General features: G+C 44.1%; 1 protein-coding gene across 4 annotated transcripts in view; it reads left to right on the top strand.

Moving 5' to 3' along the window:
* Positions 1-2,198: 2,198 nt before the first annotated feature.
* Positions 2,199-22,247, top strand: part of LOC144678947 (retinoic acid receptor beta) — a 573,064-nt gene continuing 553,015 nt past the window's right edge. For 2 of the 4 annotated variants that reach the window (XM_078539063.1, XM_078539061.1), the window contains exon 1: positions 2,199-2,568. In XM_078539063.1, the coding sequence (XP_078395189.1) occupies positions 2,391-2,568 (178 nt within the window). In that variant the 5' untranslated portion in view covers positions 2,199-2,390. The remainder of the gene's footprint in view (positions 2,569-22,247) is intronic. The other 2 variants (XM_078539065.1, XM_078539068.1) reach the window with 2 other exon arrangements.

The following is a 22,247-nucleotide window of genomic DNA, read 5'->3' as shown; positions in this document are numbered from 1 at the left end:
CCTTGTGTACAGACTGTTGGAGGCCAATTATGGCGTCAGCAATGGAGTTCAGCCCACGCAGCAGTGCAGGAGCACTGGACATCCTGGACCAAGGTCACCATGGCAGCCCCCATCCTACCAGTGTTGACCTTGGTGCATTGGCATGCGGGAGCTATCACCTCAGCCTGAAGGCGGACGGACTCCTCCATCGTGCAGCGGACATCCCTTCCTGATGTTCCCGAGCTTGCCTTTGCTTCTCCAGCAACTGTGACATGACCAACTCTGGAGGCTTGTCATCTGATTTGGACTCAGCAAATTTCTGGCCTCCAGCAATCCTCTGAGTGTCAGACACCAGGGAAGTCCCTGCCACCGCCTGCTGTGGATCAGACAGTGTGATGTGCTCACCAGATTGTGATCCCGAGGCTACTCTAAAGCTAGGTCCCACTGAGGTGTGTATCTCTGTGCTGGTGCAGGGTGTGGGTGAACGCTGTGAAAGGATTTCATGGAGTGTTTCAGCAGATTCCTTTTCTGAGCCTGCCTTGGGGCTTGATTGGAGGCCCTGGGTCATGGACTCTCTTGGCTGTTTGGCAGATGTGCCTGCGAAAGCAAGAGGAGATAATTAGTGCATGGTAGTGGCCTGTGAAACAGGACACAACACTCACAGCATGGCTGTCTGATGGATGTTGCACTGCTGGATCATCACTTGGTAGAGCAGCGCTGACCTCACCGTCATCACAGGACCCATCCAGATTCTCACCGGCCAGCTGGATGGCTCTGTTTTCAAAGTCTGCGAGGACCTTGATTTCAAACATCCCTCCACCAGTCTGCTACCTCTCCCTCTTGTTGTGCGCCAGCTTGCCCTGAATGAATAGAGATGGAGAGGGTGTAAGCAGGACATCTGCCAGGCCAGACGATAAGTATGCCTGGCATGTGGGGGTGGTGAGGGGTCACATGGATGGGATGAGGACAACGAAGGTGTGTGTGAGAGTGAATGGTGATGTCTCTTGAACTGACAGTGAGTGAGGGTCCTATGGATGTGTGATGGGTTTGTGAGTGTGTGACCTGAGAATGTTGAGAAGAGTGACTTACCCTGGTGGAACGGAGGAGATAATTTGTTCTCTTTCGGCCCTGGGTGGCTGTCCTCTTTTGCAGGGCGTTGATGCTGACCACTGCTGCCACTGCCTCCCAAGCTGGATTAGTTATGTTGCTGCCCATCCTGTGGATAGAGGACATCACGACAAGCCTCCACTGCGTCCAAAAGGCATTTGAGGGACGCATCATTGAACCTGGGGGCTGCAGTCTTCTTACCTTTCGGGGCCATGTCTTCCATGCAGCAGTCGTGGGCTGGAAATACTGAGAGGTGTACGCTTGGCTGTACTTTAAATATGGCGCCCAGCATGATGAAGTGGCGAGGTGATGGCGTGGTGGGCGAATGAGGGCCTGCCCGCCATGGAAACGGCAGTTTTCTGGAAATGCATAACTAATGCAGCGGGTTTGGGATGATATGGCATCAGAAGCCACCATTGTGGCCAGTAGGTAAAACGTCGTTTTACCCGCCCTCACTTAGTGCAAATCTGGGACGATTCCACCCAATGTGTTTATGTGATGGATGCAACCTTAGCATAACATAAAGGTTTACTGAATTTTATGCATTATACTCTATGCAGGAATGTAATGCCTCAGTAATAGAGATTGTTATTTATTTGTAACCCCTTTCTTCTTCCAGCCTGTCCCCATAATACCCCTTATGTAGCAACATAATAGTGCAAAGCAATGTTCCATTTTGTGGTGTACACAGAGAAATGTGCCAGCCATAATAGTGGCTGGTAACAGTGGTAAAACAAAATATAGATTATGTCAAAAAAAACTCCATCAGAAAACTTATAAAAAGCTAAACTACCTAAAAATGAAGCCATTGTTAGGGGGAACTTGACGATAAAGATATAACACACTCAAGCAATGTTTGTGAATCATTCTTCACTTTCATGGTTTGTGATATCCAAGCTTCTGGAACATCTCTCAAGCTTTAACTTAGTCTCTGTGCATTATTATAAAGGGAGTGGTGCTAATGGTTTAAATTGCATTTTAAGTTTTAAAAAGCACATTGAGTAGGATTAGCCTATATTGTTTTACAATAAGTCCTAATCTCTTCTCTTAACATCTGTATTTCTTTGTTTTGTTTTTGCAGTTTAAAGATCATTTCCTGAGCAGACTGTTAAGTCTACAAAAGGTACGTTTTGTGGTTTAATGGCCTCCAGTTAACCTGAAGCAGAGTGATAAAACCTCTTTCTAATCTGTTCCATATCTCCCTTTGGAGCACAAACATAGTCTTGGAAGTTTCAGTTGACAGTGTTGAGTGCAATTTCTGAGCACTCAGACTATATACATCCTGGTTTCAAGAAACAACTGTTATGACAACCAGCAGCCACTCATGTCGGACACCTATTGCTAACAGCCATATGAGTCGTTATCCAGTGGCTCCATTCCCTTTTATCTTCCCTCCTATACTTGGTGGATTCTCATCTCCTGCAGTAAATGGACTTCAAAGCCACCCGCCTGCAAGTGGATGCAGTACCCCCTCTCCTGCAAGTGAGTACTATATTGGACACAATAGTTGCAACCACTTGTGAAATGCTTGATGGATAGTGAATCTATTTTCTTTGGTAATCTTGGTTGTACTTATAATGTGTTTTAGTGTGAGCAACAGTTTTGTGTCTTATCATGGTTCTACTGTGAAATTACAAAGCAAGAAGATCACCTGCTGAAATTAGTCAACCTTTAAGCTTTGTACTTCAAAAGCAACCCATGTGAATGGAGGTTAGAAACAATCAGCTTTGGAGTATATCCAGTGACAGACTTTTTCTTTGGTTACCTTATATGTGAATAATGATGTGGTTTCAAATTAACTTATGCCACTCGTAAGCTGCTTTTTATTGTGTTTGTGATACTTTAGAGCTGGAAATCTATTTTTGTAATAATTTATTTGCTTTCTAGTTCAGGGACATTTAAATCACAATTAATACAAAACAAATACCAACCCGACCCACATTCCATATGTGACAGGGTTTAATCCAAACTCATAGAAGCTGTTCATCTTTCTTCTGAAGTTGAAAGGATTGATGTTTCTTGAGGCTGCTTCTAACATTTTTTTCTTACAATCCTTACATGTCAGTCACTGTTCAAATCTTATAGCTCTGCAGCACTGCTCCCTTCTTCTCATTCATAGAATAGAACTACTGGTAAAAACATAAGCAACAGACCCATCTCATTGGGAAGGCTACGGAGCTTGAGTCACTGCAGACACTTGAGACTGGGTAGGAAAATGAAAAAATCTATTTTATTTTAAGGAAAACTTATAACTGAGCATTTAACAAACCTTCTTGTCTCTTGTGCATCTCTGTTTCACAGAATGTTTTGGTTTAGAAAGAAACAATATCTGTCTAAGAACTGACAATTTACTGGCCCATTTAATGGTGCACATGACGCAGCCAGGTTTCAATAAAAAAAAAATGAAACATGTGTGATCATCTTTCACTGTTGCTGGGTCAAAATCCTGGAACTCCCTTCCTAACAGCACTGTGGGTGTACCTACACCACGTGGACTGCAGCAGTTCAAAAGGGCAGCACATCACTACCTTCTCAAGGGCATTAGGGATGGGCAATAAATGCTGCCTTAGCCAACGATGCCCACATCCCACAAATGATTTTTTTTAAAAATTGGATAAGATCAGAATTTTGCTGCAATAAATCGCCCCTCTGGCTGAATAGTGAATTTTCTTTGCATCTTTCAAAACACATTTGCTAATGCATGCTATCTAAACAATATTAATACTTGTGTATTTTATAGAAATTAACTCACACATTGAATTAAGAATTTGTTTAGTCACAGTCAATCACTATTCCCTGATGCAACATATTTATACTGGGATAAATAAGCAATAAAAAGAAAATTGGATTAAAATTAGCTAACAGTGAAATTAATCTTTGAGAATGAATTTTAACTCTCAATGTTCTTTAAACTTAAAATCCTGTTTTAAAATAATCACATTGATATTATAGTTATTAAGATATATACTTCAAGCCACTAGGGAAAACATATGCTCAGTTCACTATTTTAGTGAAATGTTAATCATTTTTAAAAATTTGGATACTTACAATTTCTTTACAAATAGCAAACACAGGACAGCCCTCTCCTGTAGATACTGAATCAAAAAGCCCTGCGAGTCCCTCACACTTCAACTGAAATACTGATATATGCAAAAAGAGATAGGTAATAGGAACAGAGGAATCAGTCTTTATTGTACATTCTGTTTATATAACAAACGCAAAAAAAACGTATATTTGAGATGAAAATTAAGGTTTTACATATACAAAGAGCGAGAATTTACATATCTAGCATTGCACCATGGAAACACAAGTTAAACTTTACATTCTCCACTTTTTGATAAGCTGAATATCGTTTCATTGCGACATAGCAAGTTGTATGTAAGCTACCATAGTCAGAAAGCTTCTGGGAATACCACATTTACAACAGTAGTCAAGAAGTGAGGTGTAATTCCAGTTATAAACCTGATAGACTCATACCATATTCTAGTGGAATATGCCAACAATTTTTGTCTAGCATGATTTATCAATATGCCTACTGTATAATCTATTCAACCACACTCTGGCAGTGTTCCTGTTGCACAATTGTAATATTACAATATACTGCATTTTGATTAAATTTTGCATGGGTCAATTTTCAGGTTTACAGATGATCTGTTGCAGTGTCTGATAACCCCTCAATACATACACACTTCAAAAAAATTCCCTTCATTCAGACTTTCACCCTCCCGATAGAAAGCTTTTGAAGCATGAAATGGGGTACAAAATTCTGTATGTGTGTCCAACTGCAACTTCTACATGCTCTGTCTTTTTAAGATGCTTTGTTCCAGCAAACTCCACAGTCACTGGGGAGATTCAGTAGAGGTAAGTGATGGTGAAACCAATATATCTTATGCATAGGGTGAAGCGGAGAGCCTTCAGCCACTAATACCTTTTCAGAAGCACTGCTGTTTATAATAATACAAAAAATGCAAAGAAGACTCAGGTTTATGCCCCCTGGGTTTAGTGTGTTAAAGTGCAACAAAATCCCTACATTCACAATAGGAAAGTGAAGCAGAGTTAATGGATTAGTTCAGTGTTTGTTTGCTTTTCTAAATTAATAGTGATATCAACTTGTATTCCTGACAGTATAATCTATAGCTATAATAAATTCAACAAAGGTGTCCATTTATATTCAGTAGGGACATTTTAATGGAAAACAGTTTATCTATTGCACAATGCTGGACAATAATGCTAAGCTTTTTTATTAGCTGAGTCGCAACATTCAAGCATTACAAGGAAATCTTTAGGCTTGTACAGCAAACAAGTATAATAGGTTAAAATACCTTGGCTGAAGTATATACATGAACTATGTTTAGAAATAGTTAGAAATGATAAATATAGCTGAACAGAATTTGTACCATGCAATAGAGTTTAATGACAATGCATAGCGGATGCCAAACACAGATCCTTTGGATTTAAGTAAAAAGTGGGCTTAATCTTGGCACACACATGAAAAGAACACACGTGTTATATCCAGTAAGGTTTACAAGTTGTTCCAATGCTGTGTCACACTAGGGCACATGACTCTGTTTATGCAAATATGAGCATAGGAATACTAGTAACAGGAGTAGGTTATTTAGCTCTCGAGCAGGCTCCGCTATTGTTGGATCCAGTGTCCTTGGTTTGTTGGGGGCTAAAGAATCACTCACAACTCAAACCCTGTCTTCACTCTTCAATGTCTAACTCAAGACTCTCTCATAGAGGTAGCCCACGCTACTCTGCTATTGGGTGTTAAGATCATGTGATCTTACATTACAATATTTGTTTTAAAGGTATATTACAAATCAGATTACTACATCCCTCCCCCTTTACTGAAAAATATATTTTACAATTTTTCGATATATCAAGTTACTTACACAGATCAATTATTTACAAAGTCAGTCTCTCTGAGGGTTTCCTTATGTGTGTAGAACATCTCAGCTCTACAGCTTCTGATGTTTGATTCGGAACCTCCTTTACTGGAGTCATCTGAGCATCTGGTTCTACAGTAGGTATCTGTAAATCTGTTTCCTCGACTCTTTCAGGTACAGTCAGCCTTTCAAACACATTTGTACTTGGTTGAGTTCTTTCAACAGGAGATGTTGATTCAGCCTCGAACACTGGTGGAATCATTTCTGGGTATTTGGTTTCTCCTCTTCTTATGTGATCCACATGTCTCCTTATTACTCGATCTTTGACTTTCACATGATACGAAAGAGGTCCTGTTACTGCAGTTATCTCACCGAACAACCACACTGGTCATTCTCTAAAATTTTTCACAAATACTTTCTCTCCTACATTAAATAGTCTGTCATGACTGTGACAATCATGTTCAATTTTTTGATTTTCCTGCTTTCTTTCTACCTTACCCCCAAGTTTGGCATAATTAGGCTGAGTCTCGATCGGAGACGGCGCTTCATCAACAATTCCGCAGATGTGACACCTGCTGTCATATGAGGGGTGTTTCTATAATGGAAAAGAAAACGTGCTAATTTAGTCACTATTGAATCTCCAGACAATTTCTTTATACCAGATTTGAGCATCTGAACCACTCTCTTGGTGAGTCTATTTGGAGAATGATGGTATGGAGATGTTTTCACGTGAACAATATCTTTGACACTTGTAAAGTGGTTAAATTCAGCACTCGTGAATACTGTTCCATTATTTGATACTAGCACTTCAGGTAGCCCATTAATTGCAAAACATTATCGTAGTCTATCTATCGTCACTGAAGATGTGGGTGACCTCACTTCGTATATGTCCATCCATTTTGAATAAGCGTCTATGATTAGTAGAAACATTGTTCCTAATAAAGATCCCACATAGTCGATGTGGCGTTGTACCAATGGCCTTCTTGGCCACTCCCAGGGGTGTAATGGAGCTGTTGCAGGCAATTTTTGCACTTGTTGACACTGCATATAACTTCTCACTAAGTTTTCTATTTCTCCATCCATTCCCGGCCACCACATATAGTTGTGTGCTATTGCCTTCATTCTGGAAATTCCGGGATGTGCACTGTGAAGTTTGGATAACAATAACTTTCGCCCTTTTGGAGGAACAATCACCTGAGCTCCCCACAATAAAATACATTCCTGGCTGGTTAACTCGTATCTTCTCTGGAAACAGGGTTTCATTTCATCAGATTCTTGTTTTTGTGACCAACCATGAAGAACTTAATGTCTCACTTTAGATAAGACTGGGTCCCGGTTCGTCCAATCTTTAATTTGTTTTGCATATATTGGTGATGAGTCCAGGAAGTTCAATAACAAAATGAATTCCTGAGGAATGGGAACATCCTCATCTTTTACTTGCAAGGGTAAACGATCGAGTGCATCTGCATTTCCAATTTGACTTCCGGGTCTATGAATAAAAGTATATTCATATGCAGCCAAGATCAATGCCCACCTTTGTCCTCCTACTGAGGCTATAGAGGGTATAGCCTTGTCTTCACCTAATCGACCTAATAATGGCTTGTGGTCTGTTATGAGAGTAAAATGATGACCCTGTACATGTTGATGAAACTTCTTAACACCGAAAATGATTGCCAGGCTTTCTTTTTCAATTTGAGAGTATTTTTTTTCTGCGGTATTGAGTATTCTCAACATATATCTTATAGGTAATTCGGATCCATCATCCATTCGATGGGAAAGCACTGCTCCCACCCAATAGGGAGATGCGTCACACATTAATACCAACTCTTATTGGGTCAAAATGTATTAGAAGTGTAAATGATTAACAACTGTTCGCTTTTATGAAAGCTTCTTCTTGTGGTGTTTGCCGAGACCATCTCTGGTTTTTCTTGAGCAAGTAATACAGGGGTGCCAGTTCTGTCGACAAATTAAAAAAGCATCCATAGTAATTGATCATCCCCAAGAATGATTTCAGTTTGGATGTATTCTTTGACTCTGGGGCTTCTTTAATGGCTTTCATTTTTTCTTCAATTGGATGTAGGCCTTGTGAATCTACCTTGTGACCTAGGTAATTACCTCTTTCACCTGGAATGTGCACTTTTCCATTTCAATCTCACTCCTACCTGCGAAAAACATTTCAGAACTTCTTCCAAGTTCATCAAATGTTCCTTCTCAGTGCACCCAGTCATGAGGACGCCATCCAAATAAACTACAACATGGGGCAATCCCTGTAGTAAACTTTCCATGGGGCGGAATTTTACATTCGGTGTGTGGGGGCGGGCCCGACACGCCAGAACATAAAATGATGCGCAATGACGTCGGGCGTGCATCCCAACGTCATCGCGCTGTCCCGCGATATTTTGTTTAGCAGGTGCTCACCGGAGTTGGCTGCATGCCCGCTGATAATTGAAAGACCTATTAAGGCCATTAATGTGGTAATTAACTCCAAATGTACGCTGCCCGTCCAACCTAATGGTTGGCGGGCACACAGCCTTTACGTTTTTTAGGAAACCTCATCCACGACTTTATTTTGAAAATAAAAACGTGTCCCATCTCATGTGACACAGTTTCATTAAATTTTTGATGTTTTTAATAATGTCTTTAAAAAGCACGGAGCTGCTTCAGGGAGATTGAAGTGCTCTTTCGTGCGCTTGCGCGAAAGGGTGCTGGACCCGACTCTCCCTCCTCCCCCTGCCCGCACAGGTAGCGCTACCGCTCACATCTTACGCTGGGCCAGCCTTAATTGGCCCACCCGCGTGAATTCGTGGTGCCGAGCCGTTTGGTGATGGCGGTCAGCTCCGCAACCGCCCGCTCCAGCTGAGCCCGCCGGACACATGGAAATTTCTGGCCAAGGTTCTTTGGAATATGGTGCAAGCAGAAGATATGCCAAAGGTAAATGGGTGTATTGATACAATCCTTTATGTGTATTTATGGTGATAAACTTCTGGGATGCCTTCTCTAATTTAATTTGCAGGTAGGCATGACTCAAATCTAACGTCGTTTAAGCCGTTCCACCTGCCAATTTAGCATATAAATCTACAATTTTAGATATGGGGTTTCTGCCCAATTTTGCCTCTTTATTGATGGTTAATTTGTAGTCCCCACATATTCTAATGCTTCGGTCAGGTTTGAGAACAGGTACAATTGGTGCTGTCCACACTGAAAGCTGCACTGGTCGTATCACTCCCAGCTTTTCTAATCTTTCCAGGTCAGCTTCTATCTTATCCCACGTTGCATAAGGTACTGGTCTTGCCTTCATGAATCTTGGTGTTGCCTCTGGATCTACATGAATTTTGCTTGTAGTCCTTCAATTTTTCCAAGTTCGTCCTTGAAAACCGAGGCATATTTTTGTAGTAGCTGTAAAAGCCCATTAGTTCTCAGCTGGAAGATCTCAGTCCATTCCAATTTAATTTCTTCAGCCAGTTTCATCCAAGGTGACTCAGTCCCTTGCATGCTACTATTATCAAGGGTAATCTCGCTGTTTGAGCTTCATAGTGTACCGTGACTTTACATACGCCCTTGACTTGCGTGTCTTCTCCTGTCTAAGTTTTCAATTTATCATCAGTTTCTTCTAAATTCAGCTGACATTCTCCATGATTCAGGTGTTTAAAAGTATGCTCACCAAGGCCATAGTGACTGCACCAGTATCCACCTCCATTCTGATAGGCTTCTCATTCACTCTCATGGTTACATAGATAGGCTCTGCTCTTCCTACCTTTAAATTATATAATGAATAGATATCAGAATCTATTACTTCAGGCTTTTCAATGCTGTTTATCTCATTGGGTTTTTGCTTCTGTCCGAAAGTCTGCCCGATTCTATCTTTACAATGAGTCATGAGATATCCATTTCGATGGCAGAAGAAACATTTCATCTTTTTTAAACTGTGGTTTATTACAAGGTTGTCTGCTTCCATCTCCGTTACTATTGTGCCGTGTTTTTGCTGCTAAGCTATCCCTTTTAACTTGTGTGCTAGTGGTGGCTGTTTCCCGCTTCAGAACAAAGCTCTGCACGTTCATGCTCTTTTTGTTTGAGGCTCCCTGCCCAATGTGGAGGACGGCGCCATTTTGCGCTCCTCGTATGGTTTCATGAGTCTCACACTGCACCTTCCATTGCAGAGCGATTTCCAATGCCTTCTGAAAATCGAAATTTGTTTCAGCCAGTAATCTCTTCTGAATCATATTTTCATTTATACTGCACACCAAATGATCTCTAAGCATATAATTGATAGATGTACCAAACTCGCAATATTCAGTCAATTGCTTCAGACTTGCAACATAACAAGCAACTGTCTTCCCCGCAGTTCTACTTCTTGAGTTAAATTTAAACTGTTGCATCATCACCGATGGCTTGGGCTGGTAAAGATTCTTTACGAGCGTTACTAAGTCATCAAAACGTTGAGTCTGGGGCACTGGGCACCAAAAGATTTCGAATTAATCCATATGTCTTACTCCAACATGTGGACAGAGGGTCCGCGCACTTCTCCTCCTCCCCTGTCGTTCACCTGGAAGAGGAATGCGAGGCGTTCAACATAGTAAGACCAGTCGTCCAAGGTTGGAACGAAAGGCTCCACTCTTCCAAATTGCAGCATGCTCTGAGGGGATTTCTTCGACAGTCAAGAAGGAAATTTTCTTTTACTTTCAACTACCGATTTCGGTTCTTCTGATTTCCTTCACTCTTCCTCGCTTTTTACCTCATTTTTTCTGGTTTTTTTGTGCTTTTACTTTCATCACCAGTTTGTTGGATCCAGTATCCTTTGTTTGTTCGGGGCTAAAGGATCTGGGTTGCACACTTATTTCGGGGTGACCGAGTTGGTAGAGAGACAGAGAATATCAGTAGATCGTTGTTAGAATAAACACATGTTGTTTATTTACAAACTAAACTCTGCAGCTACACTTGTGTGCTCATAACTCAAAACCCTGTCTTCACTCTTCAGTGTCTAACTCAAGACTCTCCCACAGTGGTAGCCCGCACTGCTCTGCTATTGGGTATTAAGATCATGTGATCTTACATTACAATACTTGTCTTAAAGGTGTATTACAGATCAGATTACTACAGCTATTCAGTTAGATCATGGCAGATTAGCATCTCAACTCCATTTCCCATCTTTGCTCCATTTCCCTGATAACCTTATCTAACAAACTGACACTTATTATGAAGCATGTTCTTGAAAGGGGGGGAAACTGATAAAAAAAAAATAGAAAATGCTTTAGAGCAATACCATAGTAACATTCAGATTCAGTACCTCTCGTTACAATTGAGCTTTGATGTCATTATTGGCTTTGCAGAGACTATACAGTACTATCTTTCTGAGATTGTTTCCTGTCATATAAACAATACACACTGGGAATGTATTGAATATCTTATTTACCTAGTAGACAAACTCAATCTAATAAAATATGAGCAAGGCAGTCACAATTGTGTTAGAATGTTGGCTTTACTATTCAATTGACATTGTATCCAATGAGTTCCTGACACATGATCTCATGTAATCATTGTTAGGAACAACAAAATCTAAATAATTCACTAACAGTAGGTTTGAAAGTAGGAATAGAGCTGAGATGGATTTATTGTGAGTTAACATGATGTGACATATGGTATTAACATGATATCATAGATGATAAGGATACGACGTCTTCTCAGGGCAACTAAAGGAAACATGATTGGTCCCAACATAGTTGTGGCATAACTGAGGGGGCGATTTGATTAACTTGTATCTGCATTTATTGTAAAACTATAGTCATAGGGGAATGGTTATTGTTTAATGCATGATTTCCTCTTATATTTGGGTAAAGAAAAGACACCTATTGCTACTTACAGTAAGGTTTCCTAAATTTCCAACATGGACTTCTACAAGGTGAGATTCACCACCAAGAGCTCAAAATCAGAAGATAGCCCCAGAAAAATGTACTTATTGGAAGGGATTGAGAGGAACTGAGTACATAAATTTGCCAGCTATATTATTTCCTTGATTCACTTTCTTTTCTAGTTGTTGTATATTAAGAAATATAAAGACCAAGTTTAGGACTTTGCTACATAAATTTAGGAAATGATTCCCCATAATTTTGAAAATTCATGCTCTCTCAATTTTTACTCATTTTCTTGTGCAGTGTAATTACTTCCTTGTCAGAAATGAGAACTGCATTCCTCCCATTGTGATATTCAGGGTTACTGCACAAGCTTTCACACAAACGGACTTGGTGCAAATTGTGGTTTCAGCAACAATCCAATCCCTTTTGAAACCAGCAGAAGAGTTTTGTACAACCATAAGTAAAGTTTCCTAAAATAACATACATTTTTAAAGTCAAATCTTTCCCTTCTCTGAGACAAACTACTTTCCCGGCTTATCATATCTTATATGTCACCTTTCTTTTATATAATTCAGATTTTGCATTATTTCAAAGTATTTTGGTATTTTAGCACACAAAGTGAATTGAAGATTTTAGCAAACACCCAATTTGTTCTGAAGTTATTGCTCTGCCTGTGAACATTTACAATAGCTTAACAGTTACATTAAAATAAATGATTTAGGAATGTCATATGAATGCATTAACTATTTATCTGCTAATATGCCAAAATAATTCCCAGATATATATAATTTATCTTCAACCGGCACATATTTCTCTGTGGATAAAGTATCCTTTTACTGAAGCAACATTGGTTTTTGATGTTTAATACAATTATTTTACATTAATTTTTCATATGTTGGAAAATCTACCCATTTTACCTTCTGATAAATTATTTTATAATTTCCCTAATCACCTGTTAAGAGTCTCTTGTAACATTTACTATATCTGAGTACTGAAGGAAGATATACAAAGCAGCTCAAGTTCTCCATCAATGCTGCATGTGAGAGTCATACCTAGCATAAAGGAAGATGGTGATGATTGTTGGAGATCAATCATCTCAGTTCCAGGACATCACTGCAAGAGTTCCTCAGGGTAGTGTCCTAGGCCCAACCATCTTCAGCTGGCTTCCATCATAAGGTCAGAAGTGGGGATGGTCGCTGATGATTGCACAATGTTCAGCACCATTCGCGACTCCTCAGATACTGAAGCAGTCCATGTCCAAATGCAGCAAGACCTGAACAATATCCAGGCTTGGGCTGACAAGTGGCAAGTAACATTCATGCCACACAAGTGCCAGGCAATGACCATCTTCAACAAGAGAGAATCTAACCATCGCCTGTTGACATTCAATGGTATTATCATCTGAATACCCCACTATCAACATTCTGGGGGTTACCATTGACCAGAAACAAAACTGGACTAGTCATGTAAATACTGTGGCTACAAGAGCAAGTCAGAGGCTAGGAATCGTGCGATGAGTAACCCACCTCCTGACTTCCCAAAGCCTGTCCACCATCTACAAGGCACAAGTCAGGAGTATGATGGAATATTCCCCACTTGCCTGGATGAGTGCAGCTCCAACACTCAAGAAGCTTGACACCATCCAGGACAAAGCAGCCCACTTGATTGGCATCCCTTCCACAAACATTCACTCCCTCCACCACTGATGAACAGTGGCAGCAGTGTGTACCATCTACAAGATGCACTGCAGAAGCTCACCAAGGCTCCTTAGGCAGCACCTTCCAAATCCATGACCACTACCATCTAGAAGGACAAGGGCAGCAGATACATGGGAACACTACCACCTTGAGGCTCCCCTGCAAGCCACTCACCATTCTGACTTGGAAATACATCGCTGTTCCTTCACTGTCACTAGATCAAAATCCTGGAACTCCCCCCCTGGCCCAAATCTTCTGAGGAGCAACAATCACCATCAGATGGCTGCTCTGGTCCTACTTTGCTATGCCATGACTCATTTCTGGCTGGGTCTTCTGATCCCGGCTTCTTCAGAAAGGCGGAGCGGCCTTCCGTTAAAATGCCTCCTCCTATCGCTAGATCGTCAGGTGAAGACAAGCCATGCCCTTTTTCTATGGCACTAGCTGCCATGTTCTGATAAGTGTACACCAACATACAGAAGAGCTTTGGGCATTCAACCAACTTTTCAGCGTATTAGTGATTGAGTGATGAGTGAATGGGTAAGCGGGTATGGTGGCAATTGGTAGGGTGGTTACTGGGTACGATGGTACAAGGGTAGGATAGCAGCTGGCTAAGGTGGTGTTGGGCAGGATGGCAGCTGGGTAGGGTGGCAAGTGGGTGAGGTGCTAGGGTAGCAGGCTGGTGAGGTGGTAGTTGCACTGGGGGGGGTTGGTGTCAAGTTGGGACGGATTGTCCGGTTGGGTGCAAATCATGTGCTGCGGACTAGTCAGGTTGAGTGGGGGGATGTTGAGCAGTCAGGGTGTGAGTTGGGTGGTAGGGAATAGTCAGGTCAGGTCGAGGGGGGAGTTGGGGCATCAGGGGAGGAGGGGGGAATTGGGGTTTAGGGCTAGTCAGGCTATGTTGGTGGGAGTTGGGGTTCATGGGGGAGTCATTGGGGTCAGTGTGACTGATTGAGACTGAATGGCTTGCTGGGCCAATTTAGAGGGCAGTTAAGAGTCAACCAGAGGGCATTAGTGAACCAGATGGGTTTTTACAACAACCGATGATAGTTTCATGGTCACCATTACTGAGACTAGCTTTCAATTCCAGATTTATTAAATTCCACCAGGTGCCGTTGTGGAGTTTGAACCCTTGTCCCCAGGGCATTAGCCTGGGCCTCTGGATTACTAGCTCAGTGACGTTGCCACAATGCCACCATCTCCCCTGGATAACTATCCAGGTAAGTACGTCAGAATGGTTCGAGGTCGCTAACTTTAACTCAGAATTGGAGACTGGAATATCTATGGGGAGAATTTTCTCCCCGTCAGGTGGGCCGGTCGGGAGCGGGCGCAGGCGGGCGTGGAGCTAATTTGCCGCGCGCAATCAACTCCGCCATGCCATTTTATGTGGGCGGGCCAATTAAGGTGGGATTGCAACGACCGCTGGGTCCAATGGCGACTCGGCGGTCTGTTTAAATAGTGCCCCTGCAGCCTTGCAAAGGCTGTGAACCATGGCCAGCAGAAGGGCTCCCCAAAGCACTGCTGGTGAGCAGGCCAGGCAGGAGGACAAGTCAGTGGGACACTGTGCCCCTCACTTTTCTGACAAGCGCCTTGCTGCCCTCCACGAGGAGGTGACAGCACAGCATGAGATCCTTGTTCCCAGGTATGGGAGGAGGATGCCCTCCCAACATGACCAAACATGCCTGGGAGGAGGTGGCAGAGATAGTGAGTTCCCACAATGTGGTGTGACACACCTGGATCCAGTGCCGCAAGCGTTTCAATGACCTCTTGTGCTCGGGAAGGGTGAGTACCATGTTGGCATAGGTCAATTAACACTGCAGGTAGGCTTTCCCCTCTGGCCACCATCCACCCCCTCAACTCTGAATGTAGTTACCGCATTGAATCATTCACAGCATGTGTCCCTCGCTGGGTGGGCCAGCAGATATTGCCCATGCCTAGTTCACCCTGAGAGGGTTGTGCTGAGCTGGGTTCTGCACCCACTGCATGTGGTAGACTGACACCCACAGTAGTGTTTTGGGGGCTACCTCAAGGATCTGCCTTTAGACGCAGTGCTGGAACTCCAAAACATGTCAAAGCCAGGCTGCTGACATACTGGGAGGGGAACTTCCAGGTGGCAGGGCACCCATCCATCTACTGCCCTTGACGTTCCACATGCTTGTGCATCCTTGCTTTGCAAGATGAAACTGTGTGGATGGCAAATGTGATGGAGGCAGCATGTGGGCAAGGGGGGGGTCAGCCCTGGCTTCTTGGAGTGAGTGTGTGGCTGCTCCAGGGTCACGAATCACAGGAGCCCTGCAATGTTTCACTCAGGCGGGAGTGGCAGGGATGCGATGGGAATCCAGGTATAGGGTGGACTAATCAATGCTCTTCTCTCCTTTTCAGGAGAAGACTGCGCACAATGCCGCTGAGCGGATGCGGACTGGCGGAGGCCAGGTCCAGTTGGCCATAATAACCAGGTACGAGCAGGACACAATGGAGCTGGAGAGGCGCCATGCACCCAGGTCCACCAGTGGCGGTGAGGCTGGAGTGTCTGGGGGAGGTGCTGCCCTGAATGGCATGCACTGAGGTCACTATGTCTATCCCAGCAGCCATTCCACTGTTGAACGTTTAGTGATTTAAGCTTCCAATATGGGTTCCATCTGAGCATGTAGGCGTTATGGGAGCTGTGTGGGTACCTTGCACAGACTTGTAGAATCAGCATCCTGTGGTCACACACTAACTGCACGTTCATGGAGTGGAAGCCCTTCCTGCTAACAAAGGCACCCGGCTCACCTGCTGGTGCCTTGATGGCCTCATGTGTGCATTCGATTGCACCCTGGATGCGGGGGAAGCCTCTGGCTCACTCAGTCTGGCTGGCATCGTCCCAGTGGTAGTGGATGAAAGTCAATGCTCTAATGAACAGAGCGACTGTCACCTGCTTGACACAAGTGTGGAGAGCTGACTGGGAGACTCCACCACCAACCCCTGGAAAGAGCTGGAGGCATAGAAGTTGAGGGCAGCCGTGACCTTTAAGTAACTGGTATGGGGTGTTCACCCACACAGTTGGCGCAGGTCTCAGGGCCGATCATCTGACAGATGGAGCTCACTGTCTCCCTTGAGAGACGGAGCCTCCTTCAGCACTGGACCTCATTGAGGTAGCTGCTTCACCGCCTGTATACCCTGGAAGCAGGATAGTGGTGTCTTCTGCAGCCCCTTCCACCTTGGACTTCCTCCTGGCCCTGTGTCCCTTGTGCCTGTGCCTGTCCTCCCAAACGTGGCTCCCCTGGAGGCTGAATGTGGACCCCTGACCTCCTCCCTCTTCTGGCACTCCCTTCCTCCTCAGAGAAGATGCCTCCAATGGAGAGCACAACTCCCATTCCCAGGCTAAGGGAAGTCTTACTGAAACCAGCAAGGCCCCAGAAATGATGTTTACTCAAGAGTCCTGACCTGAAGCCTGTTGCTCCTGTCCAAGCAGCTGTGAAGAGTTTTGAAGTATTCCTGCTCACACAGGCATCAGTAACTTTAAACATTAAATGTCTGCCAAGGACCACTCGTGACCCCTCTCATCCCTCTTATCCCGCCCGTTGATGAGGTTTATACAAATGTCTCCTACCCGCCTGCCCGTTGCACCCTTGCAACGACCTGAAGATCACAGGGGCCCCGAAAAATCAGCGTCAATTACTGGCTCAAGGGCCTTAACTGGCTCATTAATTATGGCGGGCGTGCATTGGAGATCATCGCGCACCCGCCCACTGAAATATCACAACATCACCGTGCGTCATTTTACATGTCGGCACGCCGATGAGAAAATTCTGCCCTATTTTTCTTAAATTGTGTTATTTCTGCTGTTGAGACCACAAAGTTAGTGGGTGGAATTTCATGGAGCCTGTTGGAGTGCTATTTCAGAAACCTGATGGCAAGACCTCTGTACCACATTATGCCGATTGCAGGGAGACAGTCAGGTGGTGATGCAGCATGAAATTGGCGGGAAGCCAAAGTCAGCTGGTTAAAGAGGCACTTCGAACTCATTGGCAGGGAAGTGAATGAAATTTAATGGTACTCCCGCATATGGGGGATCACAGGCTTTCAGGGTCCTTACCATTCAAAATTGGTGGTATCCAGCCATGGCCTCAAGTTCTGAGGGGAAGGTCAGCTATTGTGCAACCGTCTTCCCTTTCACTCAAACAGCAATAGGAGAGGAGGCTATTGAAATCAGCAAGCTCAGGGGCAGTTCAGAGGAGCTGAGGGGCAGTTCAGAGGAGCTGAGAGGCCATTAGAGGTTGTAGCCTCTCAAGCAGAGGCGCAGAACCACAAGAGCCAGGTAGATCAGAAAGGCCTGGGACCAACTGGAGGGCATTACCTGCAAGGGTAGCAACCAGTAAAAGGGGATTGAAGCAGATATGGAACACATCCTCTCGGTCCTCTTGAACCCCAAGAGGAGGAGGAGCAGCACAGAGGGAAAGGTGGATAAGGCATCAAATGCACCAATGTCAGAGCAGCAGCAATAAGAGGTGCAGCCCGTGGCTGGACAGGCTACAGAAGGGAACGGCAGTAGGAACGAGTCCCGGTGCGGCACATTCCGCATCCCTGAGTTTTCCAGACTCCTGTGAACTACCTCATGATATCGGAGCACCAGTGCCAACGAAGACCACTGCTGTTAAGAGAGGCAGTGAACAACCTTTTTGCAATGCTGGAGGATGAGCTGCAACGTTTGGACTGGGCAGGCACTCGATGCTAGTGATGCTGAAAGCCATCACAGCGTTGAACTTTTACACATCCGACTACTTCCAGGTAACCACTGGGGAAATGTGGAGAATATCCTAGGCAGTTGCTCACTGCCGCATTAAGGAGGTCACCGATGCTTTGTTCAAAAGGGCCGGACAGTTTGGTACTACTCCACTGACGCTGATACCCAAGCAGAGAGGTCTCAATGGCTTCGGGGCGATTGCAGGATTTCCACAGGTGCAAGGTGTAATTGTTCACTCCCATGTGGCAAAGAAAGCTCTCTCAGCCCAGCCTGTGGCCTTTAAAACAGGAAGGGGCTCCACTCAATCAACATCCAAGTGGAATATGACCCCCAAAAGGCCATCCTGCAGGTGTGAGCTCACTTCCCAGGGAGCACTCATGACGTCTATATACTCCGTGTACTTCGACACTCCCAGGTGCCACCGTAATTCCAGCCCCATACATGCCCTCAGGGATGGATTCTCGGGATCAAGGGGTATCCACATAAGACATGGTTACTGACACCAGTGAGGAATGCTGGTGCTGCAGCCGAGGAACATTACAATGCCTGCCATGGGTTGACCCGAGCAACAATCAAGCAAACAATTGGCCTCTTAAAGAAGAGATTCCATTCCTTAGACTGTTATGGTGGCGCGTTGCAACCCAACAAGGGTTTCTCGTTTCATAATCGTCTGCTCTGTTCTGCACAATCTAGCACAGCAGAGGGCCGAGGCCTTGCAGCCAGGGGACTTGGATAAGCCATATTCCTCACCTGATTAGGTGAATGTGGAGGAGGGAGCAGAGCAGAATGGACAGCAGGCATGACATCCTTGAGATGCCTTCCACATGAGACCACCAACCCATGTTGCCACTACATCTGTTTACACGTAGCAAAAGACCAGCGTCCATCGCCCAGCCTCTCCATTTGCATTGCCCCATCACAGAGAGGGCCAGGTTCTGTCTTCCCTCCTTAAGGCAGGCAGATGAGGATGCTTGGGCTCACTTAGCAACTGGGAAGACGCCAGTGACTGCATAAAGGATGCAGGAAAAAATGCACCAACACTATTTAATGAGACACAACCACCAGTCACAATATGATTGAATTTTACATCCAATTTGAAAGGGAGAAGAGTGGGTCTAAGACTAGTATTTTAAACTTAAATACAGGGAACTACGTGGGCATGAAATTTGAGCTAGCTGTAGTGAACTGGGATACTAGGCTAGAGGATAGATCAACAGTGACGCAGTGGTAGGCATTTAAGAGGATATTTCAGAATGCACAGAATAAGTATATTCCTACTATAAAGAAAAAATTATAAGGGGAGGACCCAACATCCATGGTTAACTAAAGAAGTTAAGGCAAACATCAAACTTGAGGAAAAAGCATATAAGTGTGCAAAGATGAATGGCAGGTCAGATGATTGGTCAGAATATAAAGAGTATAAAGAATGACTGAAAGGTTAATCAGAAGCAAGAAATCAGAGTTTGAGATGAAGCTAGCTAGAAATGTAAAACGGATAGCAAGATTTTCTACAGGTATTTAAAAAGGAAAAGAGTTAATAAAGTGAGTGTTGGTCCTCTAGAGAGTGACAGTGGGGAGTTAATAGTTGATAATAAGGAAGTGGCAATTAAAATGAACAAATATTTTGCTTCTGTCTTCAATATAGAAGATACAAAAAATATTCCAATATCAGATGTAAATCAGGAGGTGGAAGGGAGAGAGGAGATTGGTGAAATTACAATCATTAGGGAAGTAGTACTGAACAAACTGATGGATCTGCGGGCTGACAAGTCTCTGGGTCCTGATGCGTTGATGTTAATTTTCCAAAATTCGTTAGATTCTGGAAAGGTTCCATCAGGCTGGGAAGTAGCAAATATCCTCCTTTATTCAAGAAGGGAGGGAGGCAGGAAACAGGAAAGTAGGCCAGTTAGCTTGACGTCTGTTGTGGGGAAGGTGTTAGAATCAATCATTAAGGAGGATATAGCTGGGCACTTAGAGAAGCTCAAGGTAATCAGGAAGGGTCAGCATGATTTTGTAAAAGGGAAATCATGTTTAACCAATTTGTTGAAGTTCTTTGAAGGAGTAACTTGCTGTGGATAAAGGGGAGTCTGTAGACATACTGTACTTGGATTTCCAAAAGGCATTTGATAAGGTGCCACATTATAGGTTATTGCAGAAAATAAAAGCTCATGGTGTAGGGGGTAACATATTAGCATGGATAGAAGATTGGCTGGCTGGCAGAAAGCAGAGAGTATGCATAAATGGGTCTTTTTCTGATTGGCAGGATGTGACGAGTGGAGTCCCACAGGGGTCTGTGCTGGGGCCTCACCTTTTTACAAATTATATCAATGATTTAGATGAGGGGAGCAATGGCATGGTAGCTAAATTTTCAGATGACACAAAGATAGGTAGGAAAGTAGGCTGTGGAGGGGACATAAGGAGGTTGCAGACGGATATAGATAGAGCCGGCAAAATCTGGCAGATGGAGTATAATGGGGGAAAATGTGAAGTTGTGCACTTTGGCAGGAAGAATAAAAAAGCAGAGTATTACTGAAAAGGTGAACGGCTGCAGAATTCCGAGGTGCAGAGAGATCTAGGTGTTCTAGTACATGAGTCACAAAAAGTTAGAATGCAGGTACAGCAAGTAATTAAGTAGGCTAATGGAATGCTATCCTTTATTACGAGAGGGATTGAACATAAAAGAAAGGATGTTATGCTTCAGTTGTACAGGGCACTGGTGAGACCGCACCTCAAATACTGTTTGTAGCTTTCGTCTCCTTATTTGAGGAAGGGTGTAAATGCATTGGAGGCGGTTCAAAGGAGGTTTACTAGATTGATACCTGGATGAGCAGGTTGTCTTATGAGGAAAGTTTGGACAGGCTGGACTTGTTTCCACCGGAGTTTAGAAGAGTGAGGGTGACTTGATTGAATTATAAGATCTTGAACTGTCTCAACAACGTGGACATGGAAAAGATGTTAAAAGCAAACTACTGCGGATGCTGGAATTCTGAAATAAAAACAGCTGGAAAATGCTGGAAAAAATCAGCAGGTCTGACAGCATCCGTGGAGAGAGTAACAGGGTTAACGTTTCAAGTCTGTATGACCCTTCTTCAGAAAGGATGTTTCCTCTTGTGGGTGAGTCCAGAACTAGGGGGCACTGTTTTAAAATTAGGGGTCGCCCTTTTAGGACAGAGATGAGGAGAAATTACTTCTCAGAGAGGGTTGTGTGACTTTGGAACTCTCTGCCTCAGAAGGCTGTGGAGGCAGGGTCATTGAATATTTTTAAGGCAGAGGTAGGTAGATTATTGTTAGGCAAGGGAATCAAAGGTAATTGGGGGTAGATGGGAATGTGGAATTCGAAACACAAACAGGTCAGCCATGATCTTATTGAATGACAGACCAGGCTCAAGGGGCCAAATGGCCTATAGAATAACCACCCCTGCCACCCTGGTGCAGCTAGGTGTCCTTTCTAATGTACTTCCAAGTGCTCCAAGTTACAACATGGCCATTGGAGCCGAGCTGAAGCCTGGCAGCTGAATTGCAATGCCCCATGGCCTGAGGTCTTGCTGGCCATCCCCTGGGTGGCCAAGGCCTGGAGGGCCCCGGCATGTTGAGGGGCTTGCAGTTGCCTCCTCTATGGCTGCGACTACTGGAGGCAATCATATCACTGGCAGAAAGGCTGAGGAATGCTTGTCCATCCTCAGAGCACCTTGAGAGGAGCCGCAGATTTGGCAGGTTGTGGCACCTCTTCCCTCCCTGTTCTGTGTCTACCTAGAGTTGGAGGGGCACCTGGAGGGGAGTTCAGGCACCTTAACCCTTTTTGCCTGACCACTGCAGCATAAAACACATGTCCAAAACAATGGTATGCAGGTCTGCACACGTATCCAGCAGCCACCAAGTGCTTTGCTCAATCTGGCTCTCCATGAGGGCCGCCATCTCAGTGAAGGAAGCTATGTGCGCACATGCCTGAGATATGGCAGAACTCATGGCCTGGATGGACTCCACCGTTGTCCACGCAGGTCTA

The sequence above is a fragment of the Cetorhinus maximus genome, chromosome 3 (assembly GCF_964194155.1).
Source record: "Cetorhinus maximus chromosome 3, sCetMax3.hap1.1, whole genome shotgun sequence".
Taxonomy (NCBI): domain Eukaryota; kingdom Metazoa; phylum Chordata; class Chondrichthyes; order Lamniformes; family Cetorhinidae; genus Cetorhinus; species Cetorhinus maximus.
The sequence above is the reverse complement of the archived record's forward strand: the minus strand, read 5'-3'. Positions and strand labels throughout refer to the sequence as shown.